Source organism: Dunckerocampus dactyliophorus, chromosome 8, assembly GCF_027744805.1.
Source record: "Dunckerocampus dactyliophorus isolate RoL2022-P2 chromosome 8, RoL_Ddac_1.1, whole genome shotgun sequence".
In the NCBI taxonomy this organism is placed as follows: domain Eukaryota; kingdom Metazoa; phylum Chordata; class Actinopteri; order Syngnathiformes; family Syngnathidae; genus Dunckerocampus; species Dunckerocampus dactyliophorus.
The window spans coordinates 4,837,248-4,855,775 of record NC_072826.1 but is presented as its reverse complement, the minus strand read 5'-3'; the positions used below and the strand labels follow the sequence as shown (position 1 = coordinate 4,855,775).

The 18,528-nt window shown below is 45.2% G+C and overlaps 1 protein-coding gene across 3 annotated transcripts in view; it reads right to left on the bottom strand.

The window, feature by feature from the left end:
• bsnb (bassoon (presynaptic cytomatrix protein) b) overlaps positions 1 to 18,528 on the bottom strand; it is an 82,667-nt gene that overhangs the window by 9,617 nt on the left and 54,522 nt on the right. The window contains exons 4-11 of one of the 3 annotated variants that reach the window (XM_054783788.1): positions 15,715 to 16,479; positions 7,491 to 13,676; positions 4,239 to 6,330; positions 3,114 to 3,916; positions 2,218 to 2,329; positions 1,978 to 2,124; positions 1,796 to 1,851; positions 706 to 824 (exon numbers count right to left, since the gene is read on the bottom strand). In XM_054783788.1, the coding sequence (XP_054639763.1) occupies positions 1,811 to 1,851; positions 1,978 to 2,124; positions 2,218 to 2,329; positions 3,114 to 3,916; positions 4,239 to 6,330; positions 7,491 to 13,676; positions 15,715 to 16,479 (10,146 nt within the window). In that variant the 3' untranslated portion in view covers positions 706 to 824; positions 1,796 to 1,810. The remainder of the gene's footprint in view (positions 1 to 705; positions 825 to 1,795; positions 1,852 to 1,977; positions 2,125 to 2,217; positions 2,330 to 3,113; positions 3,917 to 4,238; positions 6,331 to 7,490; positions 13,677 to 15,714; positions 16,480 to 18,528) is intronic. The other 2 variants (XM_054783789.1, XM_054783790.1) reach the window with 2 other exon arrangements.

Below are 18,528 nucleotides of genomic sequence, written 5' to 3'. Positions count from 1 at the left end.
GAGTTTTTCCTTGCCTCCGTCGCCAAGTGCTTGCTCGTGTGGGGTTTCAGTTGGTCCTCTGTTTGATGAATGTGACCTTCATGTGTAAAGTGCCATGAGATAACTGCTGTTGTGATTTGGCGCTACAGAAATAAATTGATTTGAATTGACGTAAACAAAAGCTCTTGCTCTCAGAAATGGTACCCGCGGCATTCATCATGCATTGCACGATCACGTGCCCTTTTGAGCCCAATAAGCAGCAAGCACGCAGAAGAGTGTTTGCAATGTTGGGCTTGGCCAAGGAAAGTATATTATGTGTGTTGTTTGTTTGTGTTTTTTTAAATAAAACTCTGTTAGACTTCAGTGTGTCTGTCAGCACTCTTTAAACTTTTTGGAGCACATTCAACAGTACTGTGATAATGATAACCGTGATATGAAATGTTCCTATGGTTACATCCTTAAGTGCATCTATTGAAGTATGTGCAGTTGAGTTCATGTCAAATATACAAGTGGCAAAGCATGAATTATTCACAGAAGGCCTTAAAGTGATTCCACAACTTTGAGGCTTCGTGTTGGAAAATAAAGGACCAATTTACTGCATGGCTGCGTTTGTTTTTTTTCAGGATGCAAGTGGATGATTGCCATAGATCCTGACAATGCTCGTAGGAGCAGGTGACAGTGTGTACATCTCCAGAGACAAAGAAGAGTAAAAACAAGACAACTCACTGATGCTCTCAGGATTTCTCCCTCCACGTCCTCTGTGATGGGGAAATGTAGTAAATGGCGTTTCATAGGTTTTTCCAGTGCAAAGACGTTAATTTTGTTGTGTTGTGACTCTGCAGACCCTAAAATAAAAGATACATACAGTATGTTAGTTGTTTCTTTATTCATTTATCTTTTTTATTTATCTTAATTAATTATCTGGCATATTAATTTAGTTATCAGTTATTTCTTTATTTCTAATTTATTTTAATTGTTTTATTTTATAAACAATTTTATATTCATTTTTTCACCCCTTTGATCACTACATGTTTCTACACATTCTCTATTCTTTTCTCCCCCTCTTAAAAAATGGTTACACTTAAACACAGGAAGTAAAAAACTAGGAATGTCACGAGACACTCCGTTCACGAGACGAGATGCTACACGAGATTGGGTCTATGAGAACGAGACGAGGCGAGATTACTTTTAAAAAAAGTACAATAAAAAATATAAAAATATATGACAATATCTATTTATGTATTTTCTACTCGTCTGCACTCTGTGTGTATGCTAGCAGCCCCGCCTCCACCCACCGAGACAGAGACTATATGACTGACAAAAGGGCTCACCCCGTTCATGCCATTGTTCTATGGAACAAATGTGCCAAGATGCCGAAAGCAATGCAAAAAGTGAATCCTCTTCCTGCCTGTTTGGAGGCGAGAATGAGGAAAACAGACGTGCATGCACTTGGCAAAATAATGATTATCCACTTCATTTTCATTTATTGTGTGATTGATGAATGTATTTATTATCGTCCCAGGCCTAGTGCCCACGAGACATTTTTTTTTCTGAACAAGAAATCCTGTCACGTTTTAATCTGGTGAGATGTTGAAAAACTATCAGTAATTTCCGAGGGTAGGATGAATTAAGATCTGCTTCTTCCGACTTCTTTTCAATCAGTTTTGATTGTGTGAAGTTTAAACATGTGATGTTCTTCAGTTTGAAACAAATAAAATCATCAGCATTACCAAGGCAGTTCATGTTTCTGACTGTTCTGCTGCATCACATCGTAAAATCCACCCATTTGTTTTATGTAAGTCAGGAACACACTCACCCTCCTCTCTTCAATTCAAAAGAATGAAGTGAATTTCTTCCCAAGGCCAGACAAAGCTGCAGGAACGAGGCAAATATGAGAAGATAAAATCAGCCAAACAAACTGCAATACTCACTCAATTTGCTCAACATCACAGATAGAAAATCAGAAAAGCAGTATATTATATTTATCAGCCACTGTACCGTCTCCCAGTTTCCCGGCCTGTTCCGCTGCACCTCCTTGCAGGATTTTGGTGAGGACGTTTTCCCCTTCAGCAGGCGGCTGTCCAGCTGCAGCGCTTCCGATGCCGCCGGCTTTGCTGCCGATCCCAACAGGGGCGGCTTTAGAGCCTGCAGACAGCGAAATAAAAAGCATCATATAACTGTATATGTACAATGTACACGTTTTGTCTTCATTATGTTGTTCACAGTACTGAAACTCACCAATGCCTGTTAGAGGGGGTGGAGCTGTTTTGGTAGTCTGAGGTATTGTCGGGACCGCCATTGTCGGCTTCATTCCTGTGGAAGTCGTTGAAGGTGTAGCGTCCATTTTTACCTGCAAGAAGCATGAATATTGAATCAATGTACCCGTATAAACTTCTACTGCAAAGTACTGCAGTTCCCACTTAGTTTACTCTATGAAACCACTGTTTGTTTAGTTTTTACTAGGCCGTTTTCAAGGTATACCACAGTGCGAAAAAGTCATGGTTTCAACAGCGCTAAACTAGTCCATCATACCTTCCTGCAGTAAGAGAGAAAGTGGAGGTCCAGCGCAGCCACTTTGTGGAAATATTTTGTCATGTCCTGTGTTATTCCCTGTATTTGGAACTGGACTTCCATGTGCTGAAACCACGGGCATGAGCTGTGTTGCCAATCGACAACTTAAAAGCCGCGGCATGGCTAGCAGGGACATTAGCTGCCTCGTTAGCATCAACAGGTGCTGGTGTGACAAGATGTGTGCCCTGTTAGAGTTTGCATGGTGTAGCCGTAGCGTGTGGATTTAGTGTGTATTTCATATGGCTTTGCAGCTATCCAACCACAGTAATGTGTAAGCACATAACATTATTTAAGTACGTTTCCCACATGTTACCATGTTTCTACATCGGCCCATGCCTAGTTTTTACAATAAGTGAGTACACCCCTCAAATATCAGCAACACTTTTATTACAGAAATGCTAAGAGATATACTCACTTTTGTGAAATACTGTAAGTCATGTTGCATTGTTAATCAGAAAAAGACTAACACCCCTTTTATTGACTTGGAATGTTTGTCATTTTAGCAGCATCTTCTCTCTAAAGTAGAAGTATTGTGCTGTGGAGTTATTTGTCTTGTAACTAACCGCTGTAGCTGCTGACTGCCCCGATGCAGAGCCTCCTCCTGGCTGGCGTCCCTGTGTCGGTGCTTGGCTGGATTTGGGCTGCTGCTGTGGTGGTCCGGCTCCTGCAGTGGTTGTTGGCTGGCTAGTAGGAGGGGGTTGACTGTGCTGTTGTGATTGCTGCTGTTGTTGATGTGAACTTAGCTGCTGCTGCTGGGACTGCTGTGTAGCATCGAGAGCTTCAGAGCCCGGATGTCTCCCCGTCTGGCCTTGAGCGCTTGAACGTGGTTGCCCGGCATGGCCCTGCTGCTGCATCTTGGGGCCTGCAGTGGAGGGATCCTGCCTTCTTGTGCGATCTCCGGGTTGTCTCTGGCTCCGTCCCCCAGTGCCATGGTGATGGCCAGTGGCGGGATCACGGGAGAAGTCTCCTGAGTTGCGGGGGCTTCCTTGAGCAGAACGAGTGTCTGGGCCACTCCTCCTCTGGGCAGAGGAAGTGCACCTGCCATCAGATCGTCCTGATGGGTCTTTGGGGTGTGTTCTAGATGTACGAGACGACCTGGGATCTTCTGAGGAGTGTCTAGAAGAGCTGTGCCTAGAGTTGCTGCCATGATATCGGTGGTCCCGTGATGATGCCGAGGAGGAATGGCGCTGATAGTTGTCGTCCTGGGGGCCGTATTCCTCCGGTGGTTCATCATAGTCATGGTAGGTGTGCTTTGTGCGTCTACCTGTAGATGACTGACTGCCACCTCTATGATGTCTTGAACGATCTGAACGGGCCTCCCGGGGCTTTTCAAACCAGTCAGTCTCCTCTTGGCCCAAATGATAGGCTTTTTTAAAAAACCAAAACAGACATCATCAGTCAACAGTTTTCATGTGCACAGTAGCGACAGAAGCCATGAAACCATGAAGCCATGCGATAAAACACTCATTGCTTCCCGAATCCATGCACATTTTAGGAAGCCAGTGAAAAAAAGACAAGAACCCCTTCACACAAAAAGCATGCAGAACAGAAATGTAAAAAACACTCCAGAAATGAAAAAAGACAACTAAAAGGACAACAAAGGCGTTCTCCAGATTCTTCATGGCATGCAGTCTCATTTCAGCACTTTTAAAGACGTAAGACAGCACAAAGCATTCAGCACCAGTTACCTTCACTGTCAGACACAGCACAGTGCATGTCATCTACCAGGTAAGGGTCATCAGGTTTATAGACGTGACTCCTGGGAAGGTCCTTCTTGTGGTGATCTTGCACATCTGGAAGGGAATGACTGGAGCCATACTGGTTCCTAACATCGTGGGCATTTGGGATGCCAGAACGTCCGATGCCTACGGGTTTCCCAACAGGACTGATGGGACTCTCTTCCTCTGAATTCTGATTGCGTATGGGCGTTCTTCCACTGCGACTGCTTCTCTGAGAGCGCTCCATGGCATCTCTCTCATAAGATTTACTTCTGTGCCCCGAGGCGTCTCTGGATGTGATCTTGTCCATGCCATATCCGGTAGACCTGGACCTACCAGAGCTGTACATACGATCTTCTTCCTCAAGGCCCTCTCGACTGGTGCTGTAATACTTCTGCTGGTCGTACGTGTTCCTTTTCATTCCGTATGCCACCTCATCCTGCTTTTTGGATCTAGACACCACAGTACAGCTGCCGCCTGTAGAGGTTGTCATCGTGTAGGATGCCAGGTCTGCCTCCACATCTCGGGCTTCCTCAATAGGAGAAAATTTGGATATCTTCTGCTCCATTCCCTGCTTTCGGTGCTTACTGCGTTTGGAGGAGACTACGGCAGGGGCAAGATTTTTAGGTGAGACTTTGTGGCTTCCGGAGCTGCTCCGTGATGTGTGTTTGTGGTCATCATAGTAATAAGATCCTCCACTTGCTGTGGCACTAGTACGGCTGTCTACTGTGTTCTGGTAACCCATTGTGCCACTTGGTCTTCCATAAGCATCCACCGGCTCATCTTCAGGTCTACCATAGGTGCTGCCACGTCCAGGGCCATTCTCGTTGCGATATCTCCCTCCTACTGGATGACCTAGAGCGTCCGTGGGTTGACTTGCGTTGTCTTTGGTCAACTCACTGATGTCGTCGATCATTACATAATTCCTAGGTATGTTCTGCTCCAAATTAGAGGTGTAGAGCTCATCTGAAACATAAGCAGATGTTGGGCTGTCACCAGAGTGAGTGAGGCCAGGCTCAGCAGGGCGATATTGTCCATACGCATTGCTGTACGCGGAACCATAGGTAGCATCTGGAACAGATGTGGCAACAGAGACCGCTGGGTTGCTGATGACCTCATAGTTGGTAGGGAGTTTCTGCTCCAGGTCAGCCAAAGAGGTTTGCCTTGGTCTTTGGTGTACTGTGAGGATCTCTGCCTGGGGCTGGTAAGCGAGTCCGGGTTGATAGGAACTATGGCTGGGATAGGGATGGCTCTGGCCTGGCATAGGCTGACTAGGAGGATGGAAACCCTGGTGTCCATGCTGGTGCATGCCAAGGTCTGTTTGGTATGACGGCTGGCCATACATACGGGAAGAATAGGTTCCCTGGTTCTGGTAGCCTGGGCCTGGAGGAGGATGGGGCTGGAAAGTTCCTGGCTGGGGAGCTGAGGATGAAGGGTACTGAGGTGGCTGGAAACCAATCTGATGGTAAGAGGAGCTTGGCTGTTGTGATGATGGTTGATTTTGAGGGTAAGGATAAGGCATATATGATGAAGTTGAGGAATACTGGGAGGTTGCATTAAGGTCATTAGTAAACTGACTAAGTGGTGCTGTGCTGGGCCTTGTCAACAAGCCATTAGCATCAAAGGTTGCGGTTGCAGTTCCCATTCTGAGGTTATTGAGCTCGCTGTCTGACATGTAGTCCCGAGCGTCACCCATACAACGCAAGTAAGCCAACTCTCTCCTCTCCCGCTCCTTCACCATGGTCTCCTTACGCTGAGTAATGCCGAGTTCCAAGTAGCGTAATTTAGCATCAATCTCTTTCTCTTCCTCCTCCAGCTCGGCTTGCTGCTTACGAAGCTTTGACGACTCTTGTTCCACAGCTTTTAGTTCACTCAACAAGCCTGCCTTGGTGACTCCTTGCACAGGTCTTGGTAAAACCCTCTGAGGCATGCCAGGAGAGCTGTACATTTGTGCTGGCGTAACTATGGGGAGTGGAGCCTCCTCTGGAGGGGGGCTGGGAAGCGTCCTCTTTACCTTCCTCATCACAGCATTCTGCTGCTGCTGCTGCAGGGAGGCCATCTGCTAAGAGAGGCAGAGACACATCAGCAGAATGAGCTATAAACAGAATGTGTTTATGTAAATTAGGCTCATTAATGTACCTCAGCGTGCGTGGAGGGTCTGCACACTCTAAATTAAGAACTGTGTGAATTGATACTATATATACAGTCAAATGAAGCACTTTAATTTTAATTGACCTACATGCATTACAGGGTCATTTTATTCGGATTTTAATGAACGTGTTATGATTTTATTATAATTGTTCCAAAAGGACATTATATTGTACCTTATCATCAAGTGAAAGCAGTGACATGCACATATCATTTTGCAAATTGTATGATTTCTATCATGAAAATCCATAAAAATTTGCACAAGAGATCCATTGCATTTTGGTAAGGAGAAAATGCAGATGAATTTTGTATATATACGCTGTGTTAACTTAAAAATCTGAGCAAAGTTTCTGACAATTTTTTTCAAAACATTAAGGGTGACATGCAAAAACGTGAGTAAAGCATTATAAACAAAGTCTGTAAAGTAAAAAGTCTAGTTTATTACTTACAAATGAGTTGTACTGGGTAGATCCATGATGATATAAATCACATTTATGTTTGTATCTCAGATCATTCTGGCCTATCTTCAAAGCATCACTCAATTACCGTACTTTTAAAGGCTGATCAAGTGAAAATGGTAAGCATAAGAATGATCTCTCCATATTGTGTCCTCCTGGCAACTCTTAAGCATTTGACAGCCAGAGAGAGAGAGAGAGAGAGAGAGAGAGAGAGAGAGACAGAGAGAGAGCGAGAGAGAGAGAGAGAGTTAGAGAGAGAGAGAGAGAGAGAGAGAGAGAGGGAAAGGGGGTGGAGATACCAAGGGAGCAGTAGCAGAGAAAAGGATGACGGGAAAAGCATTTCTGGCATGGCAAGCTAACTCTCACGGGGACATTCTGTGCTGTTATGTTAGATCCGGTGATCATCTATGATCACGCAGAGCATAGATTACATTGCGTAGCATATTGCATTCCTGCATTTGACATTCTGTAAAATGTATCACTAACCACAAATTACAGTAAATATGAGCCACTGCATCTTCTGAGATGTGTTAATTTAGTGTATTCATTTTCCCCAATCCTTCTAACGTCATATGAATTTGTGTGGCAAATTATGTAGAAATAAAATGTGTCATACCTGACTGTTGGACATAGCTTGCTGATGGTATGGAGAGAATCTGTTCCTGGCGGGGTCCTCCGACGTTGGGCTTAGAGGCTTGGGATCAGACATGGAGCGCTGCACACTTTTGATGGGTCTTGGTAGAGACTGGTGGCGTTGTGGTGATTCAGCGGTGAAGGCCTTCTGTTGCGGTGTCACATGGGCTTTGTTAAGCTTCTCTTGTGAGGCGAAGGTCGTTTCCAACATACGATGAGGAGACAAGGGCGACACTGGGGAGTATAAAACCTGAGGAGATTTGGGGGGCTGGCGAGACTCATTTTGTTGCTGCTGATAGCCAATTTCCAGAGGGTCAGGTTTCCTTCTCTCGAATTTAGCAACTCCTTGAAGTCTGGGAGAGGTTGGGTCAGATGTATTTGCACCAACTATATGCAGACTTGTGGAGTATGGACTAATGGTTGTAGGGACACTAAGCTGAGGGGCGACCACACCCTGAGACTGAGACTCTGGTTCTGTCTGGCATGCCAAACTTTCTCCTTTATGGGTCCTCTCAGGGGCTGCTATGTAATGTAATAGGTCAACCTTTGAGGTTTCTGCCATCGTGATATGTATTGCTGGTGAAACCCGACCTAGTTGGTCAGATTCTGTCTGGCATGATGAGTCATTTGAGGTTTGAATCGCTATACTTGCAGACACTGCTTTCGATGACCCATCTGATTTGTTCTCACCACTGGATTCTGAGTGCTTTGATATGCGTGAGCGCCTGCGCCTTACTGGCTGCTGATCCCAGTCTGCCTGGTCCTCTTCATCAGTTTGCACACTGCAGTCTGCAATGCGTCTTGTTCTCCTGCGCCTGTTTATGAAGCGGTCCTCTCCGTCTTCGTCGTCTGTTTGTACACAACTGTCTGCTATCTTTTTCCCAGAATCATCCTCTGTGCTGTCTCTGAGACGGGGCATAGAATTTTGTTTTTTCATAATCTTGGACTCGGCCTGTTTGTCACTGCTTCTCAAAGACATTTCAGACACTGAACTGTGAATAGGTCGAGCTGCCACCATAGCTTGGACCACCTGTCCGTCCTGCCAAAACTGAACAGTTTGTCCATCTTGTTGAATAACCCTGCCACTTTGATCACAAATAATGAAACCTTGAGGAGGCCCTGCTCCCACCACCACCCCCTGTATGGCACCCTGTGCGGATGTAGCTGCTGCAGCTGCTGCTGCTGATGCTGCTGCCGCTTCTGCTGCTGCAGCGGCTGCTGCGGCTTCCACCGCTGCTGTCTTTTGTCTTTTCTGCTCTTGCAACTGCAGTTGAAGCTGCTGCTGCAGAGACTGAATTTGTTCAAGTTGCATTCTTTGCTGGGCCAGTTGCTCTCTTTGCATGATAAGTTGAGTCTCACGCTCTGCTTGCTGCTGTTGCAGGACCTGCTGCTTGATTGTTTGCAGTTCTTGGATCTCACGCTGAACAAGTAGTTGTTCTTTTTCTCTGTGTCGCTGAAGCTCCATACGATCTCGCTCCAGCTCCTCGTGAAGGCGCAGTTGCCTCAGTTTTTCCAATTCGACACGCTCTCGCTCTAGCTGCAGCATGTGCTCTTGCTGCTGACTGAGCCTCTCATCCTCTTTACCTTTCTGAGCATCAGTAACACTCGGTGTGACTGTGCCCTGCGGCAAAACTGACGATTGTTCTTGACTAACGGCTTGAGCTTGCTGTTGAGTTTGTGTCAATGATAAAGGTTCCGTTTGAGCAGGTAGCTGTTGTGGCTGCATCTGGGCTTGCGCTGACTTGACAGTTGGAGGCTGTCCTTGGACTTGAGAGATGGATGCCATCCGTGAGCTAAGTTGAGACTGATCTGTCTGTTGGACTGTTGTAGTTTGAATGCCGGGTCCTGATACATTTTGTGCTGCGTTGGCTTGGGTTGGTAGAATGACTGCGGCCGTTGTTGAAGGCTTTCCAAGATACATGGGTGTTTCTTGTTGTGAAGGGCTTACACTGGGTATACTGCCAGATGGTGTGGCTGAAGTAGAATACTGGTTTGGAGGAGGGTATGAATATGTTCCTTGTGTGGCCAGAGGCATTCTGGGACTCACTTGAGGCAACCTGGTAAGACTTGATAACGGTACAGCTGTTACACCTGTAGGGTATGGCCTGTAAATGCCTCTTGGCATTGGGGGAAGAACAGAGCCTGGTTGTGTAGTAATAGGCAAGGTAGAGGCTATAGGAGTGTTTATGGTAGAGTATATCATGCCATCACCCCCTCTCAAAGCAGCAGGATACAAGGCGCGTATGCTTGCTTGTCTGGCATTTATTAGGTTTGTTAGAGTTTGGCCATTTGGCAGTGCCCTTCCATCTGGGCCATACAGAAGGTTTGCTCGTATTGATGCTAAACTCTGATGGAGATTTAGCCTACCTATAGGTCCACTTCTCCCAACCCCATAATGTAGCAATTCAGGGTTATTTCCGTACCGGGTTCCAAACTGGTCTGCTGTGTTAAGAGCAGCACACATCTGACTAATCTCCCTTGCAGTGGTTGCACTGTATTGAGCCACATTAGAGTCCTGCGGTCCTGATAACTCCTTGGAACCATAGCCATAATCAGAATTGATATTTGACATGGAGCCATAACGGCGAATGGGCAATGCGGGGCCTGTGATGTCACCTTGATGACGCAAGTCTGTGTAAGATCCATACTGAGCTGCCATGCCGAGATATGCACCATCATAAGCCTGATTCATGGTACTTAGATCTACTGCCATACCCCCCTTCATGTTCACCTGGTACTGACTGCCATCGGTCATGGCAGGCAGATTGGTATCAGACATGGACGGCTGGATTCTTCCTGATGGAACTATAGTTGTTTGATATGGTTTATGCTCCTCTGTTACACCCTGTGTAGCTTGAGATTGTTGCTGTTGATTGACATTGTAATGTCGAGGACTGGGAGGTGGTGGTGGTGGTGCTTTTGCAGTTTCAGTGATGGGGTTTTTATCTGGCGATACCGTTGTGGGCTTTTGACTGAATGGCCCTGCACATGAACCAGCAAAAGGCAAATTGTACACAACATCGCAACAAGCTACTTGGTTTTCTGGCTTGATCTGGCCGGTCAGATCCAAAACTTGGGGAGGGAGAGGCGGGTCTTCTTTCTTTACTAACTGAGTAACCGTGCCCGCCTGTGATGTTTTACTCTCATCAAGTTGAACCATCATGACATGGGCTTTACCTGTGGACAGATTCATTACTGTTGGCTTGTTTTGTAGCTCTAAAGCAACTCCACCATATATTTCCTGGGGGGCATTAGAAACAGGCTGTGAGGCCAGTGGAGCTACTCTAGCAGTCACTACAGGCTGGGAACTGGTTGTCTGGCTAACTGCAAGATCTTTCTTCATTAAAAGCGGCGGAACTTGATTGGCTAAATTGTAACGAGCAAAAGAAGATTGTTGTTGATGCTGCTGGAGCTGCTGCTCGAGAAGTTGCTGCTGCTGCAGGAGCTTTTGTTGTTGTAATTGCAGCTGCTGCTGTTGTATACCAAGGTTCTCCAGGCAAGCATCAATTTTAGGAATAGATGGGTCTGCAACTGGTGGCTTACTCTGGGATAAACACACTGCTGATCCAACCCCTTGCCCCAAATCCACACGGTTTTGCAAAGGATCTCCATAGACGATGGGGTGTTTTGGTTGGGACATGAACATAGTACCTGCAACTGTGACACTGACTGTTGTCGGTGTTGATACGGACACATGTGGTTGCTCTTGTGCATTCAAGTTCATTATGAGAGGTTGCACTGCTGTATGCCGAACAGATGGCTGTTCTGACCCCAAAGAATAGCGCCTTGTGTCAGAGGCTAAAGATGTTAGATCCATCCCTTGGTCTGTCATTATAATTGGGGCAGATCTCATTGGGGCTCTGAGGTCTACAATATTAGTTGGATGGGTTTGGCTCTGGCCCATAACCTTTGAAGTGCCTGGAATAGTTGAGATTTTACAAAGAGATATATTTTCCATTGACAGTGATCCACGACTTTGGGTGCTACTATTTGATCTTTCAGCATTTTGAGACATCTGTGAAGAATGTTTTGGTGATGATGATGGGGAACTTGTGGGCAGAGGCTGGGAGCTATACAAAGTTTTATAGCTAGCCTGTGTCGGTGATGATAATGGGGAAGTGGATGAATTTACAGTTATAGGCTTGGCAGGGCTAGGTGTTACAGAGCCAAGAGTTATCACCATCACTGGTGAATCCTGAGAAGACTGCTGTCGTGCAAGACGCGGTGAGGCAGCCCTCTGAGGTGCCTGAGCTCCACGGGGAGTTACAGCTGATGATGGTCCACCAGGGAGTGTTGGCAACTGCCTGCCACTACTTCCTGTGGGTCGCACGGTAGGCGTATGTGTCGGGCTTTGTGCGGGAGAAGTGGTGGGCGAGACTGGAGGGCTGGGGCCTTTGAAAAGGGAGAAAACTTTGTATGTTAGCGAAGATCCTGCAGGGTCGGGTGATGCCTGTGATGCCCTTTGGGAGCCTGCATTAGTTGCATTTCGAGTTGTCGCAGTGTGACTGCCTTGTGTTTTGGTTGTGGCCACTCCTCCAACAACCCCTTCAATTTTGGCACTCTGTGACATCATCCTGTTTTGAGTTTCCTTTGAAAGATGTGCTGCATGAATTCCTGGAATCCGTGGGTCGTTGCCAGTTGTGGAGAAGGACATAGGTGCACCACCTTGGGTTGGGCTTGAGCCAGGGGTTAAGGCAGATCCTGTTTCAAGGTTTTTATTGTCAGTCAAAGAATTTTTCTGCTGATTGTTTTTCCCTTGTCTCTGAAGGAGCTGGGCTTTCTTCATCATCTCCTCATAGACTTCCTCTGCACTTTTGAGTGTTTTATCAGCTGATGACATGGCTGGTGTCTTCTCTGTGGGGGAGTAGAGCGATGTAAAAGTCGGGAGGTTATATTCATTCCCTGATTTGTAGAGCTTTCCAGCTATTATCTCAAAGCCCTCTGCTTCAGAGTCAATCGAGGGTGAGTATTCGGAACATGATGACCTGTGGAGCTCTTCCATCTCTGCCGCCTGTCTTAGTTCTTCAGTTGGTGATGCATCCTCTATGGGAGAGAGATTACTGGGGGGAGTTTTGGATCTTTCCCTGCGTCTCTGTGCTCGCAGTTCCTCCTTATCCCTCTTTGTTTTTCGTGCAGTACTTCGGATCCTCTGTTGCTCAAGGTCTCTCATTTGCTCCTGTTCTCTCAGTAGTTCTTCCTCCTCTCTAAGCTCATCCTCCTCTGATGAGTCCTCAATTGTGGGCAGCAGTGGCCCGTGTGAGCGATGTCTGGCCTTTCGCTGCTGCTTTGCTTCCTCTAGTCTTGCTCTTCGACTAGGGCTGCTGTCACTGTCATCCTCCATGGATGACACCGATGTGGGGGATGTTCCAGAGGTGTAGCTGGGAGTGGTGGCGGGTAAAGTGGATGAGTATTCTCCTTTTGACCGCTCCTCTGGAGAACCAGTCAGACTCTCCATCTCCAGCTCCGGTTCCCGTAGGTCATGCTCTGCGTTGAGTTCCATGTCTCGGTTATAACTGTTGGTATTGTTCAACTCAATTGTCTTAAAGCGACGAAGGCCCCCTGCCATCATGACATCTTCCTCTTCTTTTGCCTTATACGCCCCTTCTGATTCCTTGCCATTATCCTCAAAACTACTAGAATGGTGCGGAAGTCGTCTTCTCTCTTTGTTCAAATCCCCACTAGTTTTATGTCCTCTTTTAGCTTTCTGGTCTCCATATTCCTCCAACTCATCTTCATCAGCACTCATCTCCATAATTTGCCTCCTCATAAACTCTTCATCAGTTAAATCTTTATGGGACTTCTTTTGTCTTACTGGCAACGGTGAGAGGCCACTTTCACTGCTGTCTTCCACATAATCATGACGAAGCTTGCAGCTGAGCTCATCCTCCGATTCATCTCTTGCTGCATCATCATCGGGACTAATGTCCCGTCCCTGTCCAACAGACAGTGAATGAGGCCTGTGCTTCTGGTCTGATGCCGCCTTTGACTCCAGCAGAGGCTTCATTGACGTCTCCAACTTGGTGATTTCTGAGGAAATGGACACACCCCTCTCGTTGAGCTTGAGGGCATCTTCATGAATTTGACCACTAATCTCCCCTTGAGAGCCGGATATGCCATCCGAGGAGTATCCCGTGTCGCTTAAACTCTGGGTACTTGACTTGATGTAATCCTAAAGCAAAGAAACAAAGTGGTCAGAGGCAATGAAATACATGACTTTTTACGCAAATTAACTGGCAATGCAGTCTATTACAAGCTCTGTTGCACAGCTTTTATCCCATTATTTCATCAAACTCCTCAGCAGTAAGTTTTGAGCAGTTCTTGATAATAGGGAATAAAATGAATGCACTGTGCCAAATACAGATGGTGTCTCTAATACTAACATATTAGAGAGTAGTGCATGGACTAGAACAACCCCAAACAAGCAGATATAGCGACAGTTCAAGATAAAATCAACCCAAATGATTTAAACAAAACATACATTTTTAAACACAGAAACTGTTTCTATAATTTGTAAGAGAATATAGGAAGAATATGTCAATTGTGGTTGATTTTGCCTTCCTGCTTTTCATTCAGACAAATGATAACTTCAAACACAGTGCTCATAAAACCAGACTTCTGAACAAACATGCTTGATGTATGTATCTTGACGCATTCTCTTTCTTATGGATTCTTCCAGATGTTGGAGAACAAAGACCATGCTTAGAATGCTGCAAGTATTAGCACATTTATCACACGGTAAAAAAAACAAAATACTGAATAAATTCCAGACAAAAATGGAGACAGAGACAAAGATAATACAATTCCAGACAAACATAAGGGTCTTTATATTGATGACGATAATTAAATGAATGCATATGCTGAGTAAGATGAGCAAAGCAAAGAAATATACAATGATAATCACTAAAAATAACTCAAATGAACCAAAAACGTGATCACTCGATAGATAAATACTTTATTCATCTCAAAGAGAAATTCAAATTTCCAGCAGCTCTGTAACAGTACCGCTGTAGTCATAGTTTAGCACGTACTTCGGGTTAAGTTCATGGTTTGGTTAAGGGTCCAAAAACAAAAACTCAGCACATCTATGTGCCGTGTTGAATGTTTTGTACCGAAAAAAACAGATTATGAATACATGCACCGTTATACCCATAGTGATCACACAAAACATGTTTTTATAGTTTTACAGTTATAGTTATGACAGCAGAAAACAACTCTAAAAGCATATAAATGAGGAATGAAAGGGATAAATGAACATTGAAAGGAAGAGTACACTTATTTTGGAATTTTGCTCAGCATCCACAATCCTTATGTTAGACATGAACACACGCCTTTCTCTTTTTTTGTGCGTTCTAAAGATATAAAAACAGCTAAAAAGAGGCAGCTAAGAATGCATGTAATGGGACGCACCTATTCCGCCTATAAAGCCTTCTGAAAAAACCTCCAAAAAGCGCCAGCAACGCTCCATTTACATGCCTCAGGCCACTAGGGAAAGGTAACGCTACATATTGGAGCTGCCACCACCGCTGCTGTGTTTTTGTTTTTGAGTTTGGAAAAGTGAACACTAGGTGTAGCGTTCCTTTCATTGTTGCTATGTGAAATCAATGCACCCAGGAAGAAGTTCTGCTAATGCTTCAAATGCTTAAAATACTGTAAGTATTCCATGTTATCATGAATGTGCTTGTTACTACATGCTCACAGCATGGATATAAAACCATAAAACCTTGTAATAGCGGCTTTTCTAGGCGGATTACTGTAGGTGTGTCCCATTACGTGCATTAATTACCTGCCTCTTTTTACCTGCTTTTATATCTTTAGAACGCACAGAAAAGAGAAAGACGAGTGTTCATGGCTCAGATAAGGATTGTGGATAGTTGGCAACATTCCCCAAAAAATTGCACTTTTCCTTTAATTTTTCCTTTAATTACTTAATCACTGTTATTTGCTATTCACGGGTGGTCACGGATGTAATCCCTGCGAACAGTGGAGATCTACTATAATATATAATATAATGTATATAGTATACACATCTGGAGAAATGATTCATCGATTGGTTATTGATTAATGACAACAACAGCAATATCAGTGAGAGTGGAATTGAAGGTGATGATGGTGATGAAGATGGATTCAAGTAACAAAACAGAAGAAAAAAATATTGAAAAACGATGAATTGCGGGTAAGGAGTGAAGGCGAAGTTTCAGGCAGCTCACTTCTCGGTGTCTTGACCTCTGCACATGGTCTGCTATCTTGGTGTCTTTTGTGGAAGTGACAGTCTCTGACAGGTCCTTCTTTGGTGAGGCCTTGACTTCCTCCTTTGGAGCTTTAGACGTGACTTTTGTCTTCTCCTGGCTCTGCGTCTGTTTGCGTACCTGTGACGTACCTGTGGGTTTAGACTGGGTGGGTGCTGTTTTTGAAGAGGTGGGAGAGGTCTTGGCGTTATTGGGTGCTGCTTTAGGGCTAGGTGAAACCTTGGCACTAGATAAAGGACCCTTAACCTGAGCCGTGGGCTGAGCAGATCCCTTTGTCGGAGTCTGCCCTTTAGCCTGGTTCTGCCCTTTAGTTTGGTTAGCGGGGCCCTTACTTTGAGCAGCACCTTTATTCTGAGATTGGCTCTTACTCTGGACTGGGGGTGGTGTTGCACCCTTGCTTTGAGAAACTGAACCCTTGGCTTGAGGAACAGGCTGGGAAGAACCCTTACTTGGAGGGGAAGCTTTGTTTATCCCCTTGGCTTGGGAGGAAATTTCAGCCTGTTTCATAGGAGAGGCGGGGCCACTTACTTGGGGACCCAGTGGTTTCTGTTGCTGCTGAGGGCCCGTGGGCCTTGGCCCTGACCGCTGATCAGTCCCTTTCTGCTGATTGGATGTTGCAGGTGACCTGGTGGAAGCCACGGGCTGTGCGCCAGGGCCTGGAATATCTCCCAAACTTCCTGATAGAGCCCTCTGTGTCTGGCAGTTCAAGCACAGCCATTCTTTATTCTAAAAACACAAGAGACAACATCAATTAGGAATATTGTCAGAAAGACTGATGATGAACTCGCCAAACTTTCTGTATTGAATTTGGCCTTTGATCTGTTTGAGAAGACTTAATCATTTGACAAAATGAAGCACTTTCAAACACAGAGGAAAAAGTGCTGCGTGAATACAAATGAAAACATCTGTCATTATAGACCGGAGGGGTGTGAGAGCCATTAGACCTTTTATGGAGCGCACAGCATCTGCCTTCTGCAAGGGAACCATTTGTCCTTCATAGTTATTTGCTCTGAGCGCTATATTGGGATGTAAATACAAATACTGACACGGAGGAAGAAAAACTTCACTGACAGCGATTTTAACAACGCACGGATTAGATATCAGGTCAATGCGGCACATGGATGAGGCTGCTCGATGAAAGGAGACGCTTACATTTCAGGTTATGAAAGATGAAATGAGAGGCGGCAGCACCATGTTTCTGTTTCTAAAACCATCATCTTTGCCTCCGGTCTGCAGAGGCAGTGTGTCAAGACTTGCATAACAACACAAAACCAAACAAGCATTTTCATTATCGATAAAGCATTTTCATTATTAATATGCACGTGATTATAAGGAGGGTTGATGACCCTTATGTTCTGGGGATTTTTTTTTTTGCATCCACACTGTGCCGGATTAGCAAATAGTTGCATCCAGGATCACTGCGTGAAAAGGATGTACTACACAAAACACACAGACGGAACCACGTGACACACCAAACTATAGTAGAAGAAAGAACGCAGGCGCATAACTCCGTTGTCTTCCGCTGTCCAATGCTAATCTAGACTTACGACAAAGTGGAATTGCTTCTACGAGTCATTTTGGAGAATAAGATGACAAAATATCAGGAGAATGTCGACTGGGGCGAGTCATGCCAGTCCAGATATTCAGACATTATGTTGTTGGCTTGTCGTCAAAGGTCACTTCTGGTCATGTGGTCGGTGACGTCATTGTTTTTGTAAAACAGCGGGTTGGCTGTCTACAATGGAAACAACAAGACGGCGTTTTCAGATTTTCCCACTCAAGAAACCGTTTTCAAAAAATACTGTTTCAGGGCACGCAGAATGCAGCTTCCGTGTGGATGACAGGCTGAAATCATAAAATACTTTCCGTGTGGATAGCCCCTTAATGGCCGACAGGAGGATTCACTCACTCTGTTCATTCTGCGATAGAACCAACACGCCCTGGTGTTGAGGCAGATGCACAGAGTGAACTCTCTTGTCATCCAGCCTGTTTGGTAGAGAGAGAGGAGGAAAACAAACATGCATGCACATGTCCATATACCCAGGTCGGCAAATTGATCCAGTTCCTTTTTATTTATCGTGCGGTTAATTGATTTATTGATTATGGTGACAAGCCTAAAGATAACCCTTTCTTGGCCTGAAATGTGTTGTCTCATCTCAGACCACAGTGTGTGGATGGAGCCACCGGCATGCCAAACAGACAGACTTGCTTTTGTTTTCCTCTCTCTCAAGTGCTCTACTGAGAAGCTATATATAAACAGGTGCGGCACTCTTAGAACCAGCCATCTGCGCCGGTACTTTCACACATTAAAAGTAAGAAAATGCTGCATTTGTCAGCGACTCTGTGCTGCTTTGTGACCCACATAAAGATGGGGCATGCATATGATGACATAATCTTGTCAGAAATTCCTCCTTTTCATGTGTATTACAACAAATGCACTGCAGATGTGAAGGTTCTTGGTTACCTACATACAGTATAATACTGTATAGTCCCTGCTGTACTGTCGTAATGCCGTGTGGTCATCTTCCAAGAAACCGCACCTTACTTCCAACCCGCTTTGTTTCCAGAGTATTAAAGTAGCGTCCATTTCATTAAAAATATTTGACACATGCATCGTCTTGTGATGCCAAAATCTCCTTTTTGCTCCTGAATCATCATAATATCACTATCCCGAGTAATGTGAAGAGATGAGCAAAGCCCGGAGCTGAGAGTAGCAAATAATTTATACTGTATGGAGTGCTTTAGCTTCCCACCTCCTCCCACACTGGCTGCAGA